The following is a 17,194-nucleotide window of genomic DNA, read 5'->3' on the forward strand; positions in this document are numbered from 1 at the left end:
ATTTCTTGCCAAGTCTCATCTAGCTTCTACATTTGTTATAATGCTTCTTGTTCTTGCCCAAGTATGCCTAGGCATGATGCTTTTAACACTTTCAAGGCGCTCGGCATTCTTGCAAGATACCCTAAGAGCTTGTCTTTCACAGAGGCAGCTACAGGGAGCCAATACAGCTTGAAAACAGCCATGAAATTTTATGTAATTGCTGGTCTGGGCCACAGACCTAAAGCTCTCCATCGCTTCCTTTGTGGTCAACTTCATCAAAATAACTGATAAGGCTTTAACAAAGAACAAATTAATCAACTTCTGCATCATTATTGTTTTAAGGTAACTGCTATGAAGCCCAGTCCACTTCTAGCCATGGGGAACAAAGACTCAAAGACCTCCCTTTACCTCTGAATAAGATCCCTTTATTGCCAGAAATCAATCCCTGTTTATGCTCTTAATTTCCACCAGACACAACCCAAACCAAACCGAGGCCTAAGAGAACTTAACAGAAAGAGGGCACACCTTGGCTGGCTCAGCTGCAGTGCTGCTGTCCACACTCCTACCACCCCATCAGCTGCAGGTGGTGTGTGGGGTATTCTACCTTTTTTAGATTACCTCGATTTTACATCTCATTCCTGTTAGAAAACTGCCTCTGGCATTCCCAGAAATAACTCAAGCTCTTGCAGTTCCTAACAGCATTCTCTGCTTCTTGAACTGCCAAGGCATTTGTAGACCTCTTTACGTGGCTGCCTTTGGTCTGTGCTGCATTCTGGGGGACTATCAGGAGGATCTTCTCAGAGTCATCAGATCTCTCCAGCATAAGTTTGAGGAATAACACAAGAGGAGAAGTATCATAGTAGTATCTTCTTATTCTATAAGCCAGCACAGAGGATTGTTAGCAAACTGAAAAGCACTTCTGGCAGAATTTAAGTTAAGAGTGTTACCATCTCATGTTGCAAACAAATGTTTCACACACTTACGTAGGCTTCCATTGTCTGAAGGGACCTACAAGAAAGAGGATTCTTCATCAGGAGCCTCAGTGATAGGACAAGAAAGAAGAGGTTCAAAATGAAAGAGGGGAAATAGATATCTGGAAGAAATTCTTTACTGTGGAGGTGGTGAGGCACTGGAACAGGTTGCCCAGAGAAGCTGTGGATTCCCCATCTCTGGAAGCGCTGAAAGCCAAGATGGGGCTTGGAACAACCTGGTCTAATGCAAGGTGTCCATGCACATATCAGGGGGCTTGGAATGAGATGGTCTTTAAGGTCTCTTCCAACCCAAACCAGGCTGTGATTCTCTGACTGTGTACCAGCTGTGGAACACTGCAAATGGTACACTGAAGAGAATACATGAAAACATGGGCATTTAGTTTGGGAATAAGGGAGAAGCAACCTCACCTTTTCTCCCTTTCCTTCATTTTACCTTTTTGGAAAAAATAAACCCAACATATATATTTAACTCTAATATTTTCCATTTAGGTTTTTCCAATCTTTTCCCACACTTCCCGACAAGCAGGTCTCTCTTAGAGCCAGACAGGCGCTGCTGCATGGCCTGCAAAGACGCCTTTTCTATTTAAAGGCTCCTTCAGTTACGCCAGGACGGCCCGGGGGGGCCGTGGCACCCGAGGCACCGCGGTACCGCCCCCGGGGCCGCGTCACGGGCGGCCGGCGCTGCACGGCACGGCACGGCACGGCGCGGCACGGCACGGCACGGCACTGCCGGCAGTCGCGCCATGCACTCCCTCGCCCAGGAGATCCGCAGCTTCTCCAGGGCCAACCTGCGCAAGCAGCGCACCCGCGTCACCACGCTGACCGGCCGCAGGATCGTCGAGACGTGGCGCGGCGCCTGCCTGCACATGGAGGAGGAGGAGGAGGCGGCGCCCGGCGGCGGCTTCGTGCAGGACCTGAGCGCTGACCTGCAGGTCGGCGTGGTGAAGCCCTGGCTGCTGCTGGGTGAGTGCGCTGGGACAGGGGAGCGATGCTCCAGCCGGGCGGGCCGGGGCTCGGTGCAGACACGGGCACGCTCTGTCTCTCTCCGCAGGGTCGCAGGATGCTGCTCACGACCTGGAGACGATGAGGAAGCACAAGGTAGCGTTTCGTGGGCATCTCGCATCATGCGCGCAGCGCGTTTCTCCTGTACATTAAAAATTCTGGAATATCCTCTAGCGAACCTCAGGAAAAATGTATTCTGCTTGTATTTTCAAGAGGCTGCTCCGTTAGCAGGTGGATGGGTTTCTGTTGGCTTCACGAGAAGCTGAAATGCTTTCAGAGCATCCCAGAATCTTCCAAGGCACTTCTGGAGATTCTCTAGTGCAAACCCCCTGCCAAGGCAGGGTCACCCCGAGCACGTGGCACAGGGACGTGTCCAGGTGGCTTTGGAATATCTCCAGACAGGGAGACCCTGTGACCTTCCTGGGCACCTGTTCCAGTGCTTGGCCACCCTCAATCTAAAGAAATCCTTGCTCATGCTGAGGTGGAACTTGTTACGTTTTGGTTCATGGCAATTGCTTAGCATCCTGTTGCTAGGTGCCACTGAAAAGAAGCTTGCTTCCCTGCAAGAGTGATGATTGTTTAGAGCTGTTTAATGGAACAGATTCCTACACTGCCATTGATATTTCATTTCAGACACTAAGCAGCACCATTCCCCGTTGCCTTACGTGGATTGATGAAACTAGAAAAACAAAACAGCTTCTCTAAGTCTGTCCCACAATTTTGTCTTTTTACTCTTCTCTGTTGCAGTAATGGGCTGATAAGGCCTTTGGACAGTGGTGGTTGTGCAGAACAGGGCATGCACCAGGTTGGCATCTGGTGCCATCTAAATGTCATTTTACTGTAACCTTAAATAATCCACAACCTGGTTATAGGCTGGACAGAGCAGAGATGGCAGGAGGCCAGAGGTGGTGTCGCCTGCCAAGAACAGGTGTAGTTTACTCTGAATCCTCCTGCTTCACCAAATGTTTCTGCTCACTAACCAGAAGGAACGTTAAGATGATGGGTTAGAGCAGGCTTGAAATTTGGGTAATTGCTGGGTGCTCTGTGCTTTCATTCCTACTGCTTTCTCTTCCAACCATGTGATGAGAACTCCCTTTTCTGTTGAAAATCCATTTTTTAGTCTGTGTTTGAGCACTGATCTTTTCATTCCCTCTCAGAAAAACCCTGAGATTTATCACAGTATATATTAGCACACTTCAAAATTTGCTTGGAGAAAAGCATACCACAGACAACATATGTATGTAAAACTGAACTTTGCATCAGTGTAAGGTAGAGTCTGTGTATGCCTAAAGATTAATGCACTTTTGTTACTGCTTGTTTTGCTTGCTATCTTCAGAAAATGCCTTTTTCTCTTTTTTTCTTTTTTTTTTTTTGACCTAGGTCACTCACGTTTTAAATGTGGCATATGGAGTCCAAAATGCCTTTCTTGATGACTTTATATACAAGACCATTTCCATTCTGGACCTCCCAGAAACTGATATTACCTCCTATTTCCCTGAATGTTTTGAGTTTATTGAGAAAGCCAGGATCCAGGTATGGTTTATTAATAATTTATGTTAGTAGTTATCCTGTGTAGATTATTTATAACACTATGTAAGAACTAAAGCACCTTCTTTTGTTAAAAGAAAATATGGTACCAAATGAATAGTTTTAAAGTATTTTTAAATTTTTAAATGTCTTTTTAAGTTTTAGATAGAAATTCCAAGTAATTTCTAAGCATTCCTAGAAGCATAGCACTGCTGTTAATCTTCATCCCCTCCAGCACTGCTTTTTCAGAATGACAGTCTTGCATTTTAGAGAAATGCATCTTTAAAACAGTTGGACCAGGGCTTAATTTGAGATTACACAACTGCATCCTAAATCCAAGTCACTATCCCTAAAGGAAGGAAATTAAGAAAATTTATTTCTCCATTGGGAATGCTGTTTTGGATTAGAAACCAGCCTGGATTAGGAGCAAGAAACAGAGCTTTTACAGTTCTGTGTGGTTTATCATCAGCTGCTCACCATCCTTGTGCTTTTCATTATAGAATCCCTGAAGGGTTTGGGGTGGAAGGGCCCTTAAAGATTATCTAGTTCCAACCCCCTGCCATGGGCAGGGACACCAGGTTGCTCCAAGAAGATGCTGTGAATCCACATACATACCAAGAATATCAGAATGTGTTAGTAATCTTGGAACCAAAAGTGATTTAACTGCTCACAAAATCCTGAAAGGATGTGATGTAGAAAAAAACCTGAAAAACCCTTGTGGGGCTGCTTGCAGAGTTATCTGTAGCCCAACTCAGAGCTGTTCAATTCAGGCTTAGTGTGTAATTCACAACAACCATTGTTTTGGTATCTAAACTCTAACTCAACAACCAAACATTATTGGGTGTTTTTCTATCATATCTATCAGGTTCATTGTATATGTAGATTGGGATAAAAGATGATCTTGCCCCAGTTTTCTTTGTGTCTCAGTGTTCTTTCCTTCTCTCATTTATAATTTACAAGCTACGTGATAACGTATTATCACTAAATGACCTTTTCAAGGTTTCTAATTACAGTTTCCAGTTCATTTCTAAATGAGAGTTGCCATTCACTACTGCACAATTTTGCTTTCTGCCTCTGGTGTTTGTATCTCAGTTACTGCTTTGTAGGTAAGGAGTTTACAGGAAAACTTTTACAACATTAGTAGTTTTCTGATGAAAGAGGTGGATGAAAGAGAAGGTAATTGGTGGAATAGTTCTCCAGGATCAATTCAAAAAGCACATGGTAGTGGTATACAAAGGCAGATCTCTAGGTGGTTTAAATTACTTTAGTTGCTTTGTCAAAATAGTGTCAAAAGAGCTTCTGATAAATTATGTCATGAAGTGTTCTTCTGCTTAAGTAACCACAGAGACACTCCTGTTTCATCTCCTAAAATGGGGGAGGAAGAGATGTTTACTGTGAGAGAACATGATATATGAGAAACTATTTCTAGAACATGGTTAAGTCCATGAACGAAGTATGAGAGCATGTGAGTTTGAGGATGCAAGTGAAGGCTGCACTGTTCATTGCCAGCTGGCTACTTGTAATAGGATTCACTTTTCTAAAACTGTAATGGCTCAAGTCTCTAGACACCATGGCACAAATTCTGATACTGATCAGAGCTCAACTTTTCTTCTAGGCTCCAACTTGGCAGGTATATTTTCCATTACATGTTCAGTGACCCATGTCAAGTCATAATACTGTGGATGAGGGATCCTTTTGTTATATCTTTAATATCTGATAATAAAACTTTTGAAATCTTGTGTTTCCAAAGAGAAAATCTTTGCTTATTCATGAACATCACTCCTTATTGCTCCCCCTATCTTTCCTAAGGAAAACACCTCAGTTCACTGCAAAGTAAGATGGATCTGAAAGTAATTTCATTAGCCTTCAACTGCACTGAAATCTTTATGCTTCTTTCCAATTTCTTCCCTTGATGAGGCTTTTTGCTCACTGTGTAGAACCATTGTATGATCACCTTTTCTGCTGGTGGAAGGTGATTTTGTTTCTCTCTCCATAAAGATTTTAAAAAACCCAACCTGGTCTTGAATCTTACTTGATTCTTGCAAGTCCACAGACCATTTCAGAGCATCAGCATCAAAGCAAGGAGTTCTTGGTAAATAGAGATGAATTTCCTGTTTGCCATCTGTTCCTCAATTTTATTCTGTATTTACAGCTAATACAAAATTAGTTAAGAATGACAAGCAAATTCATTTTTGTATGAACTGTAAACAATGGAGTTTAGGAAGGAAATATAAATATTGTCAGTATTAAAGTTGGTTTCATATTATGGCCCAGATTCCTTCATGTTCAATAATTTTCAGGATTAGTGAGTATCATTAAATAATTTTTGGCAGCGTAAAACAAACCAGTTACTTAAAAAGACACATCAGACTTAAATGTGAAAGAGGGAAGTAAAGAATAAACTGTACAAAGGAAAAGAAAAAAAATCAAGAGAGCAATTTCCAGCAGGCAGTGCACAGGAGATGTGATTTCCATTGTAAGGAAGGCTGTTATTATTTGCTGTGCTGGGATGCAGGAGCTTAGACTGTTCCTAGCTCTGTCATAATGTTGTGTCTCATTCTTCTAGTCTCAGCTTGGAATTTCTCCAACAAGGATCATAATATTCCATTTCATACCTCTTTGTCTTGTTATTTAAACTGGAAGATTTTTGGAGCAGAAACCATTTTCTGGTCTGTGTGTCTGTTAAAATACCAGATAATTGTAGCTCCCAAATCTGAAACCTAAACTATTAAGTTCCTGGAAAGCAACCCTGGTGCTTACAAGACCTTTTTGTCTCTGGGTAAAATTGCCATTAAGTAACTTGTATCTGTTAAGGGTAGACAGAACAGGCTGTTTAAAACTAGAATAATTTTGTTGAGCTCAAGTATCTGAGCACATCATGCCATGTTTGAGTATTGTCATTCAGAATATGGAAGTATTGAGGGTTTGGAGGTTTCTTTTTGTGTCAGAGGGGCTTTTTCAGGTCATAGTGTGACTCACAAACAAGACAATATCACAAAGCCTAGGCCTTGCTTAAGGCTTGCTAGATTGCCTAGTAGTCTTTGTGTTAATTTGGGCTTGTTATTTCTCAACAAAATCTAAAAAGAGCCATTCAGGTGTCTCAAAGGTTGTGAGGGAAATGTTTAAGAAGGATAAAACCCATTAATTTTATATATGATTCAGGATAAGCCTGAATTCAAACCTCAGAAAAAGCATTTGTGAGTTTATTTGAGGTTGAGTAGTTTTGGATTTTGCACCCTAGTTCCCAGTTAAGGGGCCTGAGTTGTACCAGTGGTGTGGTGGGAAGGGAGAGATCTGTTAGAAATCACACGATGTCTTTTCTAATTTTTCTGTTCCTGTGCATGATCCCTGTTACCCAGAGTCCTCCCTGCAGAGAGCACAAGGAACATGCAACTGGGATTACAAGATGTTCTAAAATCTGCCTCTGTGCCCAGCTCTTTGCTGCCTTGCTGTGTTTTTAACCTTTAACAAGATACTGTCAAGTTCCTTTCCATATTGCAAATAAAATCTATTTCAAAACTGGCACTCAATTAGATCAGATACTTCAGTATCCCAGGTGTCTATCTGTGATTTGGTTTTTACATTAACAGGCTGCTGTAAAGGCCTCAGGAAGAAACACAGAGGATGTGTTTTAGTACTGTGGTTTGAATTAAGTTTGACAAGTTTGGTAATAATAAAGCACTTTTGGGTAGAAAAATACTTAATTTCATGCTTATATCATGCTTATATTTTTGTTTGGACTTACTTATATGTGTAAATATTTGCTTTAAGCTCAGCAAGCAGCTTTCAATAAGTCTTACAAGAATTTTATGTAAAGTTTCTTCCACCTGTAATCTACCTAATGAATATCCTTATGTTAATAACTTACATTTAATTTCTTTCCTGGAGGATGGAGTGGTGCTGGTTCACTGTAATGCAGGAGTCTCCCGTGCAGCAGCTGTAGTCATTGGTTTTCTCATGAATTCAGAAAGACTGAGCTTTGCCAGAGCCTTTTCCTTGGTGAAAAATGCGAGGCCTGCAGCTTGTCCAAACCCTGGCTTCATGGAGCAGCTCCACAAGTACCAAGAACAGATTTTAAAGACAAATGGAAGCATAAACAATCATGACTGATCCAAAGGGAGAAGTGAAATGATGTGTATTGACTATACAGGAAGAGATATTGGATGTATTTTAATATCATTTTGAAATCCCCTTTCACATGTGCATTTTCAAGTCTTTATATATTTTTTTTCTTACCCTCCTTTGACTCTGTTTTTTCCAACATGTCATCAAAAGGCCAAATGGTGTTGTAGTGACTTCAGAGAAGTTTTGCCTACAACAAGAGCACTAATAAAAAGATACAGTTCAGTTTTCCTTGAAATATTAGAAAACAATAGAATGATGGTTTGCTTACTGAACCATCAGAAAATGCAGGTAATAGAGAAAGGAAGTAAAATAACTGAGGTAAGTTGCTTTCTTTCCAAATCCGTGCATTCCTAGTTGGTTGTAAAATCAAGGTAATACAATGTTCATAAAATGAAGTACCCTGATTGGATTTTAAAATTATATTGCAACTATAGATGATATTACTGAATTTTGTGGGCCAGCCAGCCATTATTCTTTTTTAATTAAAACTATGGTCTTTTGAGGATGCTCAAAATGCATAGGGTGCTTTAATGCTTTGTATATTTTTATTGTTTCTCATCTAGTAGTGATTTGAAGTGCACTAACATGATGAGTCCAGGCTTGGACCTAGCAGGGTTTTCTTTCCTGTACATCCTTTCAGTAGAGATACAAAAAATGTTAATAATGATTTGTCTCTGCTCATGCTACTGGCTTTTCTTACATCTGGTGCTGTCCCCTCACTCCATTCCACATCATATGTAAAGAACAGATCACAGGATGTGTGATTTTGTCTTCCTGAGAGATCCCAGGCTGAAATTACTGTCTTAATATGCTTTTAAAAAATATTGACAAGATTTTAATAGTATTTTGTGGCCTTCATGCCAGCTCTTAATGATTTGATATATTAATATGCAACAAAATAAAGAGATCACTGTGTTTGGATAAATTGTGTGCTAAAGTGATTTTAAATTTTTGGTTTCAAGATTGGTGTTCTGTCCTGGTACCAGTAGTTTAACTGTAGGACATTGTTGTGTTTGAACCAAGACCTCTCTTGTTCTCAGCATGAATTGCTCAAGAACAGGAATTTATAGGAGCAGTTGTAGTGACAGGACAAGGGGGAATGGATTCAAAGAGAGGGAGTAGGTTGAGATTGGATTATTTACCCCGAGGGTGGGGAGACCTGGCACAGGCTGCCCAGAGAAGCTGTGGCCGCCCCATCCCTGGAAGTGCCCAAGGCCAGGTTGGACAGGGCTCACCGGGATAGTGGAAGGTGTTTCTGCCCACGGCAGCGGGTGGAGCTGGATGAGCTTTAAGATCCCTTGGAAGCCAAGCCATTCCATGATTCTATGCTAAACGTTAATGCGGGGATCAGGCAACCATCGCTGTCCGTGGTCACCGACCCCCGTGTCGGCGGGGGAGCAGCTCACTGCCTTGTCCCGGCGGCCGCCGGCAGCCTGGCACTGACTGACACCCTTTCCCTGGGGAAGGCAGGGTGGGGAGGCCGCTCCGAGTTCCCAGCCCGCGGGAGCAGCCCAGGACCAGCCCTTGGTAACAGCGCCCGCGGCTCCCTCAGCTCCGTTCGCAACCCGCCCGTCCCTGAGGGACCGTTTGCCAGGCAGCCCTGAGGGGACCGGCCGGCACAAACCGATGCCGGACCCCGACACCCTCACCCCATGACGGGGCTCCGCCCGCCCCGCTTTGTCCTCATGGGCTGGGTCGGAAGTGACGGCGGCAGGAAGCTCCGTCCGGTTTGAAAGCGCCCGGCGGAGCCACCGCCGCCGCCTCTTTCCCGCCCTCCGGGCCGACATGGCCGCCTTCGCCATGGAGCTGCCGCCCGCAGGTGAACTGGGCCCGCGGCTGCCCCGGGCCGGGCTCCGGCTCTGCCGGGCGCCCTTCGGGGGCTGCGCTGCCCGGGCCGGCCGGGGGCGCCCCGCGGGTTCCCGCGCCGCTGTGAGGGCTGTGGGGCCGGGACCGAGCCCCTGCGCTGGGCGGGGGTTGGATGCTGCTGAGCCGGGGTGGGACACGGCGCAGGGAAGGGGCGGTTCGCGAAAGGGGAGCGGGGTCAGATCGATCGGCCGCCACTTAAAATTGCGAAAAATGCAACATTGTGATGAACTCGGCTTACTTGTAAAATGAATGATTAAACCGGCTTTGGTCTCATCGATACAAGTAAATATCTCAGAGGCGGTGGGGCCACGCTCTTTTCGGTGATGCCCAGGGACAGAGAGGAGTTATGGCCGTAAATCAAAACAAGAAGTTCTGGCTCAGCGTCAGGAGGAGCTTCTTGTAGCCGAGCACTGGAACAGCCTACCCAGGGAGGCTGTGGAGCCTCCAGAATATTCCAAATTCACCTGGGGACGTTTCTGTGTACCTGCTCTGGGTGACCCTGCCTTGGCACAGGGTTTGGAGTAGATGATCTCCAGAGGTCCCTTCCAAGCCTAACAGTTCTGGGATTCTGTGATCTTAATCACTTCCTGTATCTTGTGTTATGTTTCTTTCATGGAGCCCACAATGGAAAAAGCTGCCTTGTCTTTCACTTTTGTTTTCAGGAGCTGAACCAATGACTCTTGGCTCCCCGACATCTCCAAAACAAGGAACTAGTGCTCAGTTCCTCCCTGGGTTTTTGATGGGTGACTTACCTGCACCAGTGACTCCGCAGCCACGTGCTTTATACGGCCCTTCAGTCGGTGTCATGGAAACAAGGTCTCCACTACTCGCAGGTCAGAATTTGTTCAGTGTTGGAAAATTGTCCTGAAAGCATAAAATTGGTTTGTCTCATTGTTCTGCGTGACTGCTGCAGACTTGAATCCTTATAGTTTTAGATCTTTCTGTAAGCAAACTCCACTAATTGAGTAAGTGGTGAACTCTGTATTCAATTATAATAAATATTTTAAATGTGACAGTTCTGGTATCAGGAAAAGTTTGTTTTACAGGGAAGGCAATAAACCTCTCCTAATACAGAACCAATTTATATGACTTATTACAAGTCAATTGCACATACACTGATGTTGAAAACAGAGATACCTGCTGGCAAAGGAAATGCAGCTTGTGCAAACTGCTGATTTCTTTGCAGAAATTTTTCTATTTCTTTGAATTCTAAAAGGAAACTTACAGGTTATCAAACTTACAAAAACTGGGGGGAGAAAAACTGAAAATAAACTTCTTAATTAGTATCTAATGGTTGTAGCTAAACTTGATGTCTGCTGTCATTAGACTGGAATAGTGACTTTTCCTAGCTGTAGATGCTCATTTCTCTTCAGCCACCTAATTGATCAGACTAGGAGAAGTTCTTACCCATGTTAGTATTGTACATCTATTTTCTTCTCTGAAAAGAATGAAAGAGTAATTGACATGCCATGGGTGAACTTGGCTTTTGTACTAAATCAGTTGGCATTATTTAACATCTGATGGTGTTAATATTTTGAAGTCATTTTGAAGGAAAAACTGAGGATTAAATTACTGCAAGAATTTTTCTTAATAAGATATTCTCTTCTTTGAATGTCAGGCTGGATTGGACTCAATGATCTTTCCAGGTCCCTTCCAAATTAAAATGTTCCATAGTTGGAGGTTTGTTGGTCTTCTGCTTCTTGCTCTTGTCTGCCTGCCCTTACACATCTGGGAACAAACCTCTTAGGAAAATATTTATGAAATTGAAAGTAATCATGTGAATTTCACCAAATGGGTTTTTAAAGGGGTTTTTATAGCCTCAGAGTATCAATTTTAGGAAAAGGTGACCAGTAAGATACTAACACAAACTTCCCAAAGGAAGTGATCAAGTACATCACTTAAAAAACTGCAAACCTTGATGGGAGAGTGCTTTCCACAATCCACATGATTCCATGTAACAGTAGCAGTTCTTGTATGTGTTAAACAGTTCAGAGTAGAGCCTTAAAGCTCAGCATTTAGGATTGGAAAAGCTTGGTTTCCAAACGTTTTGCATGTGAAAACTTGATGCAAACTATTTTTTTTCCCCTGGGTAAATCCACACAAAGATTTAAGATACATCAAGTTATTTCAAGAAATTTAATTCTCTGTTCTACTGGAAGTCCCAAAGTTTACAAAATGGGAGGGCAGCTGGTTTAACTTCATCCTGGCTGGTTTAATTTCATCCTGTCTATATGCAAGCTAGTCCTTGCTCTCAAGAGCTTACAATTTTTATTTAATATGAAATTAGATGAGAAGCTAAGGAATTTGGACAGTGGGAATGTGACAGTAATTTGCAATGTCTCTGTACATTTTGGTATGGTTCAATTTTTATAAATCTCATCTCAATTTTTATACATCTTGCTGTTGCATCTGTACTATAGGCAGGTTAGTCTCTGAAACAATTAAAATAGATTTCTAGCCTGGCTTAAAATTGAAAGATACAGCCATGCTGAGGACTTCAGAGAAAGAACATGTAAACAGCGAATATAATGGGTTAATAAAGAGGTCTGAAAGTTCTAAATCAGACTTCTGTATTATGAACATTCAAACCTGAGCAGTTTGGTAGGACAGATGGTTCTGCAAACCTCCAGTGAAACAATCAAATCTCAACAACAATGAACATGAGGGCATGGCTCAATGTATTACTGAAATTTCAAGAACAAGTAGCACCAAAGCAAAATTAGAAGTTTTCTCATGCTCTTCTCTTGTTCCTTTGAATTGCAGGAGGGTCTCCCCCACAACCAGTAGTCCCTTCACATAAGGATAAAGGTGGTGCTCCACCAGTTAGAAGCATATATGAGGAGTTATCTAGTCCTGGGCTTGGATCAACACCTCTGACCTTAAGAAGAACAGTAAGTGTCTTCAGCACTGGCCTGTTCTTAGCAGAAAATGTGAAGCAGCTTACTGCCTCAGTGAATTCTCAGACTTAGCTGTATAAACTGCTGTAGAAAATGAGTTTTGAGCCTAGAGATCATGCTGTTGCTTAGACCAGGTTGTTTGGTGTACCTGTTCAAACAAGAGCTGTGGTCATGAAGCAGTTTGCTGTTATTGCCAATTTTCAGTTCAGCCTGAAGTGAAAAATGCGAGTGATCCTCAGTTATGCAAGCTGGTTATGTTCTCAAATTCAGCTTTGTTTATCAGCTTTGCACTTTCTCATAAGTTTATTGGGCTGCTGATTGCCAGAAGGACCCTTCCACAACCTGAAAGGAGGTTGTAGCAAGGTACAGGCTGGTCTCTTCTCCCAGGTAGCGAGTAATAGGACAAGAGAAAATGGCCTCAGGTTGCACCAGAAGAAGTTTAGATTGGATATCAGGAAAAATTCCTTCACTGAAAGGGTGGGCAGGCACTGGAAAAGGACACCTAGGGAAGTGTTAGAATTGCCATCTTTCAAAGTGTTTAAAAATGTGTGCAAGTGGCACTTGGGGACACAGCTTAGGGGTCAAGTTAATGGTTGGACTCGATCTCAGAGATCTTTTCCAACCTTAATAATTCCAGGTTTCTGTGATTACCTCTTAGAAGGCAATAGAGGCACTTAGGGAAACAGAAAGAATTTTTTTCTGAATAAAATATCTAATCAAACAGTTGGGGTTAATTTTGAAGGAGAAACACTGAACTTTCTGTGAGCTAAATTTTATAATAATCTCTGCTGCTTAACTAACTAATGAAGCAATACTAGGTCCTTTTTCACTGAACTCTTCTGATGCAAGGAGAACACTTTAAACTGAATGAGCAGTCTTTGTACTGAGTGTTGCCTTCTGAAAAGTTCCCATGATTTCTGAACCCTTTAGGCAGTGAAAAGGCTGATAAAATTAGGATACTAATATCCTTCCCATCAGGATGCACATCAATGTGTGAATTATTACAGTGCAGCAGTAGTGACATGAACTATTTTAAGAATGCTTCTGATTATTGATACTTAAAGCTACTTTGTTTCACAAAGCATATGTCAAATATGCTGTCAAATAACTTTTCTTTAATAGCTCTTGGTAAGCTTTTTGTTAAATATACATGCAAATATCTGTTCTCTGAAAAGTTAGGAATAATTTAAGGCAAATAATTAATATTATTACCTGAATGTTTAAATCACTTGATATGGGCAGTATACCTATAAGAATAATTTGTTACTTTCTGTATATTAATGCAGGCCAGCTTTACTTTATCACAGAGCCCATCCACTGGAATTCTGCCATCAACTCCAGGAGCAGGTAGATGTCCTGTCAAAATTTCTATTCTCTTTTCTTACTGCTTTCTTTAATACAGAAAAATCATCACTGTTCAAGCTACATCAGTTCCTTGCTAGTTTATGAAGAGGTGGTGTATTGGTTAGCTTTTCAAAAGGTGCATGGGTGTGAGTAGGAAATAATTATTCACTCTGAGACTGAGTTTCAAGCAGCTTTTCGTGTTCCCTGTTCCAAATGTGGTGTTGAACTGAGCACAGAGGTGGTTGGAATTGAGTGAAGAAGCGGAGATTGATGGATTGCCTTCCATCTTCACAAGGTTTGATATCTTGTGTATGAACTGGTGGCTTCTTGCTAAGCTTTATTCTGTTGGCCTGTTCCTATTTGGCAACTGTATTAAGCTATTGGTGTTTTGAAGTCAAAGAGAACACTAGGTTGCTAGTTATAAAAACTTCCTAGTGTGTTTGCAGATGTGAAGTTATGATTGATTTACTTGTTCTGTCTGTGAGTAAATCCCCATCAAACTCTTCCATATACAAGTGAAATGCTTGACACTGAATTTATTATTTTCCAATAAACCTCTGTCTTGCAAAAGAAATTTGTTCCGCAATGCCATTTCAATTTAACAGCTTCAAGCATGTTCAGCCCTGCAAGCATTGGGCAGCCTAAGAAGACTACTCTATCTCCTGCTCAGCTGGATCCTTTTTATACTCAAGGAGATTCCCTTACTTCAGAAGATCAGCTTGATGACACATGGGTAACTGTATTTGGGTAAGTTGATTTCCAAAGTATCAGAAAAACCTGGGTGAAGTCTTTAGAGCATATGAGAAAAATCCTTGGGCATTGGTGTTGTCTGGCATTGGTATGTGCTGCAATTACAGCTATGGTTAAAGCAAGCCAACAGATACATTTAAGTTAGGCATCTTAGATTGAGCTACACATGATTTTTTCTAGTTACAAAGGCACCATTCTGCAGTTGGGGTGTGTGCTGAAGGTGGTATTTTATATCAAGTCACTGCTTCTGATATTACAGTGCTCTCTTCTGCATCTCTGTGAAGACTTCATAGGGTTGTCTCTCAACACCTGAATTCCTAAACCACTCATAATTTTTTGAGTACTTTTTTCTGTCTTCCAGATTTCCTCAAGCATCAGCTTCCTATATTCTACTACAGTTTGCTCAGTATGGAAACATATTAAAGCATGTGGTATGTCTTAGTTTGCCACTTAAATCAGAAACATTGTGAATTAAGCATTTTAAAAACTACATTTCACAATTTTCACTTCATCTCATTCAGATGTCCAATGCAGGAAACTGGATGCATATTCGATATCAGTCTAAGCTTCAAGCCCGGAAAGCCTTAAGCAAAGATGGAAAAATTTTTGGTGAATCTATCATGATTGGTGTCAAGCCTTGTATAGATAAAGTAAGTTAATAGTTGCTTTTAGTTCAAAGGCACTCTGCTTTTGGCCTTGCTTTTTATTTTCCCTGATGTGTTTAATTTTTTTTTCTTTTGGAATTGCAAATTGTAGGTAGATCATCTATATAGATATAGTCTGTTACACATTTACATAAGTTTTTTCTTAAATACTTGTCCACATTTCCTGCTGAGAAAGACCATTATGAGCAATCTCTGTGCTCCTTGGAAGTTACAATGCACACAATTATGTTGCTGTATGAGACAAGGAAGTGAAACCATAATATAAAACACAATTGAGATAAGTTTCCTGACTGGAATTTAGGGCCTGCAGTAGATACCTAATGGCAGATTAAGACTGTGGCTGCTCCTAATTGTACCTCTCTATTTTTTATGTGACTTTGTGCTTCTGGCTCTTGAATTGATCTTAGTACTTTGGATTGAAAATTTGTTAGCAAAGAAATCCCAATCCTGTTTCCTACCTGCTCCTACAAAAACATGATCACTCACTTGTAAGCAGTAGTTGGGGGTAGACATGGCTGTTTTGTAGTCTTAATATTACCATGAGTTATTAGTGTCTAGGTATTGGCAATATCCTGACCTTTAATACTTGCAGCCCTTTGCACTGAGTACTGTACATTAGCTTAAGAAAATAACAGTCATTCCTCAGTCATTCTCCACAGATTTTTTTTTTGTCTCCTTTAAGGATATATGATACTAAAGAGTAATGGGATCCAAATATGTTTTATCAAAAAAATTCAAATAGTAGATAATTTTAGATTATAAAGGTTGGAATACTGCTTTTCAGTATTTGTTTACATCATATTAACCCTCTATTTAAGAGTCTGATGGAAAACTATGAAAGAAGCTCTACATCCTCAATGTCTTCGATTTTCACTCCACCTACAAAATCTGCTGGCACACCAACACAACTTGCAAATAACAGTGCAAGGATTTCTACCATGAGACCTCTGGCAACAGCATATAAGGCTTCCACTAGTGACTATCAGGTACTTGAAGGGAAATAGAAACATTTGGTTTTGTGTTGTCTCCCCTTACCTCTATGAGCCTTTGCAGACATGAACTTCAATGTGACCTTTACCTTTTGCTGTCAGTTCTTTAATGACGTGGTTCCAGTACAAGCTCAGTCTGTTCAGTCTCTAAAATAATAATTAAAAAATACTTAATTATTGACTTGGCACTTTTCCAGGGATTAAGGGCTTGTTTTGAACATTCAAACATATTTTGTCAAAATATAGTAGGACTTAGGAAAAGAAGAAATAAATGCTTAGTGTAAAAACTATTAACTACATGTTGACTGATGCTCTGTATTTTCTCTTTTTGTTTTTCTCCCTGCCTTCTAGGTGGTTTCTGACAGACAAACTCCTAGGAAAGATGAAAGTATTGTATCCAAAGCAATGGAATATGTTTTTGGCTGGTAATATTCAAGAGGAAGTAAGACACTAAGCTGGTCAGGGTTTGAACCATGCTACTGGCATTTGTAGTTAGTTGTATAACTACTGGTGGCAGTATTTTACCTTACATAGCACCTGGTATGCCTTCGGTTTATTCAGAAGACATGTAGCTTGCACTTTAAATGATGGCAGTGGACACATGGTTTTACAAATTGAGTAAGTGTAAATAAAAGTGCTTTACCCCAGTTTATTCTCTGATGGCATCATTGTGAAAATATTCTGTCTCATTAAGAAAAGCTGTCTGAACCCAGCAGCCTGTCAGTTCCCTGAGGGAGATGTGGGCAGGACTGGAATACATCATTTTATTCAGCCTCTAATCAATGACTGTGCCTTTGGTTGTGTTTAAAGCCAAAGGGGGAGCTGCTGGCTTCAGTGAAACAAAACTCATTCCTCAGCTGAGAAGTTTTCTAGCAGCACTGGGAGGCCAGGCTGCTCTTCCCCAACTCCCTGTTGCCAACAGCAGGTTTGTGTGTGCTCTTCCCTTAAGGCAGCTGAGGGCAGCTTCTGTCTGTGCAAGCTGTGCTGGCTTTGGGACCTCCAGGAAGTCCAGAAGAGGCCAGCAAGGACCAGGAAGTGGTCCAAGAACTGGAGCATTT

General features: G+C 41.5%; 2 protein-coding genes across 2 annotated transcripts; both read left to right on the top strand.

Moving 5' to 3' along the window:
* Window positions 1-1,618: 1,618 nt before the first annotated feature.
* On the top strand, window positions 1,619-8,550 carry DUSP19 (dual specificity phosphatase 19). The gene is made up of 4 exons (XM_064718761.1): window positions 1,619-1,934; window positions 2,023-2,069; window positions 3,354-3,506; window positions 7,389-8,550. The coding sequence occupies exons 1-4, from the start codon at window positions 1,715-1,717 to the stop codon at window positions 7,608-7,610; spliced, it is 642 nt and encodes a 213-aa protein (XP_064574831.1). The 5' UTR covers window positions 1,619-1,714; the 3' UTR covers window positions 7,611-8,550.
* A 793-nt stretch (window positions 8,551-9,343) lies between these two features.
* Window positions 9,344-16,783, top strand: NUP35 (nucleoporin 35). Its single transcript, XM_064718867.1, has 9 exons — window positions 9,344-9,444; window positions 10,154-10,324; window positions 12,255-12,382; window positions 13,675-13,735; window positions 14,338-14,479; window positions 14,844-14,913; window positions 15,004-15,132; window positions 15,966-16,133; window positions 16,488-16,783. The coding sequence occupies exons 1-9, from the start codon at window positions 9,411-9,413 to the stop codon at window positions 16,563-16,565; spliced, it is 981 nt and encodes a 326-aa protein (XP_064574937.1). The 5' UTR covers window positions 9,344-9,410; the 3' UTR covers window positions 16,566-16,783.
* The last annotated feature ends 411 nt before the right edge of the window (window positions 16,784-17,194 follow it).

Source organism: Zonotrichia leucophrys, chromosome 7 (genome assembly GCF_028769735.1).
Source record: "Zonotrichia leucophrys gambelii isolate GWCS_2022_RI chromosome 7, RI_Zleu_2.0, whole genome shotgun sequence".
Lineage (NCBI taxonomy): Eukaryota > Metazoa > Chordata > Aves > Passeriformes > Passerellidae > Zonotrichia > Zonotrichia leucophrys.

What these genes read in the sequence shown, in the direction of transcription:
- NUP35 (XM_064718867.1), top strand. Translation starts at nt 9,411, where the DNA reads ATGGCCGCCTTCGCCATGGAGCTGCCGCCCGCAG. An exon ending in CTCTGACCTTAAGAAGAACA is followed by an intron (nt 12,383 to 13,674) that starts GTAAGTGTCTTC and finishes ATATTAATGCAG; the next exon opens with GCCAGCTTTACTTTATCACA. An exon ending in GCCATCAACTCCAGGAGCAG is followed by an intron (nt 13,736 to 14,337) that starts GTAGATGTCCTG and finishes TCAATTTAACAG; the next exon opens with CTTCAAGCATGTTCAGCCCT.
- DUSP19 (XM_064718761.1), top strand. Translation starts at nt 1,715, where the DNA reads ATGCACTCCCTCGCCCAGGAGATCCGCAGCTTCTCCAGGGCCAACCTG. An exon ending in AGACGATGAGGAAGCACAAG is followed by an intron (nt 2,070 to 3,353) that starts GTAGCGTTTCGT and finishes TTTTTGACCTAG; the next exon opens with GTCACTCACGTTTTAAATGT. An exon ending in TTGAGAAAGCCAGGATCCAG is followed by an intron (nt 3,507 to 7,388) that starts GTATGGTTTATT and finishes TCTTTCCTGGAG; the next exon opens with GATGGAGTGGTGCTGGTTCA.